Source organism: Cajanus cajan, chromosome 1 (assembly GCF_000230855.2).
Source record: "Cajanus cajan strain Asha chromosome 1, NIPB_CcT2T_4, whole genome shotgun sequence".
NCBI lineage: Eukaryota > Viridiplantae > Streptophyta > Magnoliopsida > Fabales > Fabaceae > Cajanus > Cajanus cajan.
In genome coordinates, this window is record NC_138517.1 from 22,187,966 (window position 1) to 22,194,525 (window position 6,560).

General features: G+C 34.2%; 1 protein-coding gene across 1 annotated transcript; it reads right to left on the reverse strand.

The window, feature by feature from the left end:
- Positions 1-240: 240 nt before the first annotated feature.
- On the reverse strand, positions 241-6,164 carry LOC109806228 (putative oxidoreductase At4g09670). Its single transcript, XM_083076571.1, has 2 exons — positions 5,617-6,164; positions 241-1,089 (listed from the first exon to the last, which is right to left on the reverse strand). Exons 1-2 carry the CDS (start codon positions 6,079-6,081, stop codon positions 469-471), a joined length of 1,086 nt encoding a protein of 361 aa, XP_082932697.1. The 5' UTR covers positions 6,082-6,164; the 3' UTR covers positions 241-468.
- Between the last annotated feature and the right edge of the window lie 396 nt (positions 6,165-6,560).

A 6,560-nucleotide genomic window follows, 5' to 3' on the forward strand; every position in this document is an offset into this window, starting at 1 on the left:
AGCTAATCAGTAAAAATATAAACTAACTAAAATGAATTGAATCAATTGATGAACACTCCTATCATCACTGATGAAAACAGGTAATGAAGCTGCTTGAACTATTCGAAGTGTATGTTCGGGAACATGTTTGCTTCATTACAAACAGGATTTCAAACATTCCCAACTAGAAAATAAAAAGCAATATTTTGTTGCTTTGACGTTGAATATGATTTTTTTTCCTGTTGATTTATAAACCAAACATAGACATAATCATTCAGTTCATTCCCCGTCACCATCCTTGAAGTTAAAGCTCATAAAAGAAGTTCATTATGTATTAGTCTACAGACCCTGCATTCCCTCTACGAAAGGTCAGCAATGAACTGCTAAAGATGCCAAAAAAAAAAACAAAAAAAAAAGATTTTTGTGATGCACCAAGGGAACATAGACCTCAAGTTCACTTCAGCAAGCCCCAGAAACAATGGATACACCTCACTCCTGAATCTGAACAGGCTCAAAACCCCTCTCAATTGAAGCCTGCACAGCATCCAACACCAGTTGAGTTTTCCTACTAATTGTTGGCCACTTCTTCTCAGGTTTTGAGTTTTTGAATTTGATATCAGCCACCAAACGGGCAAACTCACTCACCATACGAGCCTCCTGAGGGATATCAGTTTTTATTACATGCTTGCTAGGCTGTGAACTCCACTTCGTCACAAGGTCATCAAAGCCTGATTCTGTGGCTGCATAAAATGATGCTTCCTTCTCCTCATAAGGGATAATGAAGTCATGTACATGCAGTGTTCCTTTAGTTCCAACAGCAGTTATATCCATTGTCAAGTTTGTCAAGAAGGAGCAATGGAAAGTTGCTACTTTCCCATCTTCCCACTGTAAAGAAGCCCCACATGACAGTATCACCCCAGCTTGATTAAGCTCCGGATTGCGTGAGGCAGTTACAGTTTTCGGTAGTTCATAGTTGGCAGCCCACAGTATTGCCCTAACACAATACCACCCTTCATCGCCTAGAGAACCAAGAGCATCAAGATCTGGCTTCACACGAATGTCATTCTCGAGGAAATCGGCATCAGCAGCAAATGTAAAATGGGTGTGAATCTGTGCAAGTCAAAATGAAATGATGTATCAAGGTAGAATATCAATGCATAATACAGCTTACCCCTTCCCCAATATTCTAACATGGCCAAGAGTCTAAGCCTGTAAGGAATGTCTTTTAACTTGTTTTGTCATTCAACATCTGCTATTTAATGTCCAAACAATATGCATTATTACATGCACACATCAGCAAAAATGTGGAGAATAGTGGACGGTCACATTATTTAAAGTCCCTTATTTATTTACAGGACTGAGATTAAATTAACTGTCACAAAACTTGCCAAGAAAAATACAGAAAAGAAATCCTTAAAATTCGATTGTCAATAAAGAAAGTAAAACAATTAGAGAAACCAGAATAAGGAAGCAAATCAAATTTATTTAGATGAAGAAGCAAGACAGAGAAGGTATCAAATATGAGGTAAGATAGGTATCAAATATGAAAATTAAAAATAAATCGGAAGTCATTTACACATTTCTATTCCTGAAATTTTTAAACTTGCTGAAAACATTTCATGGTTGCGAGAGACATCACTTGTATGTCGCTCTATGTTATTGACTCTTAATTTTGAATCTGGGTAATATTTAATACCCAAATCTCATATACGGTAACAAATAAACAATACAGATTTTACATTCAACTGAACAATTTTTATTTCCTTGAGCATGAACCTAACTTTGCATCTTGTACTTGGGGCAAAGATATTATGGCCCAAAAGGCCATGTGATTTCAACAAATATGTCAATGATGATGTACCATTGAATACTGAATAGGAAGCAGCTAAAAATGAAGCAGCATTTAGAAGACAATGAGAAAATACAAAACTCTACTTGTGCCTTTTATTATATTTCAACAAATTACGATATCTTGATCACTCTCAACAAAGCGATAAAAGTCAAGATGAGATTTAATCAATGAAATCAAAACTAAGCCAAAACTTACAAGCATTGTGAAACGCAAGCCAAAAATCTAATTACTATTACCTTAAGGGGTTCAAAATTCAAATCATCGGATGAAACAAATAAGAAGACTAAATACGAAATCAAGTATTGCATCTGAAGCCAAAAACCTTCTATGAAGCACCAACTTACATTAACCAGAAAAACCTTCATCTTCTCATATGCTTCTAAACTTTCCCAATTTATAACTTTATCTATTTAAAGATCAACTCCCAAAAGCTTGATGTGCAAACTTAAAATGCCTTTTATATCCAACACACCCCCTAACATGAATGTCAATTTGGCTGGAGATGGACAACGTATAAACCCAATTTATCTGGTCCTGAAATTCAACTTTTCTATAGGGGGGCAAGAGGACCGAAACCAAAACTTAGGCTGTTAAGAAAAGGCTTATAAGTGAATTTTATAACTAACACTACAATTTTAGGTCAAACTAATCTGCAAACCCTTGTATTCTTCAAGAAATTTTAAATCAGTCTTCATAGTTCAAAACTAAAAGCCAATTGGGTCCTTCCAGAGACTAACAATAGACTTAGATTAAGGGATCCCATTTGAACAAGTTTTTGAAAATATAGCGACCAAATTAGTTTCTAAAACTATTCCTATTTAAAAAGTCCGAAAGGTACAGTCATACAGGGACCCTAAATTTTAGCTAAATATTATAACATGGTTTCACAATTTTAGGTTCTTACAGCAGCTTTAAAATAATATTTACCTAAAAGTGTAAAACATTTTTAGCTGATGATGATGGGAAATTCATGGCAGCTTTGTCACATTTTTACCAATAGATACTTTTGATGATCCTTTGCACCAGAATCTTAGCTGCAGCATTCTTAAACAAGGCCTTAAGAAGGCAAGGCCTCTTACAACTGCATTATTTAGTTTCTAATTCACTATCTTAATCAAAGTTTCCTTCCGGACACATCCATTTGCAAACCAATGCTCCTTATAAGACAAATGACTTGTTTGTTAGAAATATACAGGGCCCTCACCACACTATCTCATATGTGTGTTATGTGTTGGTCAATTTTAGATCTAGGGGGCACTTATTTTAGCAGTGTAAGATGGCTTCCTATAGAATAATTTCTTTGCGGTTCTTGCTAAGCACTGTGGGCGTCCTTATAATAGTGAGTAGTTTTCTAAGGTATACAGTATGCTATGCTACAACAAAGGGTTTTGGTAAAAACAATGAGACTAAATGTTTTAGACCGTGTGCAGTATATAAAACTCTCTAGTGCATCTGATCAGAGCAGAACACCATGCATGTTGTGAACCCTTGTGGCACAAGGGTTTTATGGGATTGGATTTTTTATTTACAGCATCTTTTAGGTATTCTGCTCATGTTTTGTTCAGGAATCAGGAGTATTGCCATTTCTAATATTCATCATGACTGATAAGTCTTTCTGGATTCTTGATTCTTTGTGTTACTCATCCTTTAAAAACAGCCTCTCTGCTGTACTTTTCCTTGTGTCTTACCTATAAATTTTATTTCAATAAATAAAATGAATGCTAATTCATATGGGTTCAGTGTTATGAGTCGGTTTGTGGAAAATACTAAACAGAATGACCAGAAGTTAGTAATCTTTTAATCATCGGGTGTAGCGAAAAAAGATACACATACACTTAGAATCGAAAAAATTATTCAATTCAAACCAAAATATCAAGAAAAGGGACACCAATACCCATATACCCATACCATTTTTATCATTTAAAAATCACCAACGATTCAGAACACAACAAGTAAAGAAAAATGAAAACAGATAAAAGCATAGCCACTGAGGCACCTTTTTTAGGGGGAGGGGAAATAATTGATGCTAGTTTCATCACCATTCACCATCATAATTATTATCTTAACACGCCTATCTTATAAAAATAAGTAAAGTGCAAAACATATGAACACGTGTTAAACCCATCATTCCAAACATCATCTCCTCTGGTCTTCATCTTACAACTAGCAGCAAAATAATCAATCATATTAATGCTAGCAACTGAAAAAGACATGACCGGAAATGAAGCAATATAGCCCTGTATAGGGCTCCATGTCAACGTTGTTCAACATCTTCAGATATTTCAAGTCCAAAAAATTAAACACATCCAAGACAAATGCAGATATCTTCAATATGAATCAGCAAATGCAACTGACTGGTAAACAGACCTACAATTGAAACATGGCACCCTGTGTATCTATGTTTATGATAAAAAGTTTCATTCCATCAACCAATGATGTCCCTCTTGAGAATAGAATGAAGTGTTTAACAAGCATACACAGTTGGTGTGAAAATTTTTCCACTGTGAAACTAATCAGAAATCATTCTCGTCTCAATACATGACTTTTTGACTTTTGTTGTAATTATTATAAAAATCAACAATCTTATTGAATATGATAGTTTACAATTAAAATCTGTTAGGATAAACTTCTTCAAAACATTTTTAGAAAAAAATATTTTAAGTTTCTCTATAAACTAAAACTAACTTATGTACAAGTAAAAAATAAGTTTATAAAAAAATTAATATAAAAAAATTACAAATTAATTTATGCATAATCTAAATTAACTTATAATGCATAAGTTAACTAATTTCATTTTCTTTTTTATAAGTTTTTTCTTAGAAGAACTTTTGAAGAAGCTTATAAAAAAAACGCCCTCTGACGTAATTACGCAGTCAGTCCACAAAATGCTTATTTTATAATCATATTAATTCAAAATAAAAGAAAACCGTTAGATTCAATTAACAACTGCTTCCCAATCCAACTTTAAGAAAAAACAAAAAAGACCTTTACTATGCAACTTTGTAATTAAAATCAAAATAAAGTGAAGGAATAAAAGACATTTTTTTTTATTAATAGAAATTACAATGACAACACCAAAACAAGGTTTGGGTTCAAATTTAAAACCATGTCCATCCTACCTTGAATTTAAAGCATATGGTGGTCCACTCCCTTGGAAAATTAATTTTTTTTAGTAAATATATAATAAATTTTAATTTAAAATAGTTAAAAAATGGATTTAATTGAAAAAAATTATGAGAGAAAAAAATCATTAGAGACATAATGATAAATATTGTGAGGTTTCAATAGCCTATTACTTTAACTAATGTACTACGTTACTTAAAATTTAATATTTATATATAAGTATAAAATAAGAAGAAGAAAAAATTAGCCCCCTATGTTTGGCATTTGGATCAGTCCCTGATTAAGCCAATCTCATTATTAAAAACAAAATAAAAATAAAAATAAAAATTAAATAATAAAAATATATTGATCTAATATCCATTAGTATATATAAAAGTAAATTTGATAAAGAAATATTTTTTCTAATTTTTTTAAATAGAAGGGTAGAATGGTAAAAAAGAATGCGAAAACCAGGTTACTAAAAAGATATCCCATTATATATTAGTACAGATAAAATACATGAGAAAGGAGATTTCACTTGCACAAAAAAAATGGGTAAAAATAAACATGTCGTGACAGTAACATTTATTAAGCTTAAACAAAATTTCCAAAGAGTAACAAAAATTACGAAACGACAATGCTGAAAAAAACAACGCAACACCGAATTTAAAAACGACGAATACCGATCTAAGCTGGCCAAAACGCTGCGCATCGGAGAGAAACTCCCGCATGGAAGCCGTGCGCGGGTGGTGCATCCACATGGTACCGTCCATGAACTGCACCCCATTGGATTCGCACGCCTCCACGATCTCATCGAACTCAGAGGCGGTAAGAGCCACGGGCTTCTCGAGCAGGACGTGCTTCTTGCTGCGCGCGGCGAGCACGGCCCAGCGCACGTGCAGGCTGGTGGGGAGCGGCACGTAGACGGCGTCGACGTCGGGGTCCTGGAGGACGGCCTCGTAGGAGCCGTAGACCTTGGCCGCGGCGGGGAAGCCGTTGGCGGCGGCGAAGGCGCGCGCCTTGTCGAGGGAGCGGCTGCCGACGGCGTGCAGGGCGGCGTTGGGGGCGAGGGCGACGGCGCGTGAGACCTTGCGCGCGATGTCGGCGCAGCCGATGACGCCGAAGCGGATGGTGGGTGTTTCGGCCATGGAAGTGAGTGAGGTGACGTGGCTGGCGAGGATAAGTTTGGAAGTGGAAGAGGGGATTGTGGAATGAACGAGTAGATCAGTCAAGATTTAACGACAGTACCACGTGCACTGTACTTTATTTATTTTATTTTGAAAAACATTAATTGTGGATGGGGATGCATCACACATTAAGAGTTATTAATTATGTTTTAAAATATTGAAAAAAGTTAAAAATTTATCTTTGAAATATGTTGATATAAAAGAATTTATAAGTTAATCATCTATATAATTTATATATTATTAGTGTAAAATTTTTTTACATTAACAATTAATTATATTTTTTAATAGTGTTATGTTATTTATTTATTTAATTAAATAAAAATAAAATAAAATAATTTAAAAGATATGATTGGTTGTCGGTATAAAAAACTTTATATTAGTAATGTATCAATGATTAACTCTTATAAAATTGGTCTTATATAATAATTATTTTTATTAAT

Coding starts and splice junctions, on each gene's coding strand:
- LOC109806228 (XM_083076571.1), bottom strand. CDS start 6,081: ATGGCCGAAACACCCACCATCCGCTTCGGCGTCATCGGCTGCGCCGAC. Junction 1,090..5,616: donor GTTTTGGCCAGCTTAGATCG/GTATTCGTCGTT, acceptor TGACTTGCACAG/ATTCACACCCATTTTACATT.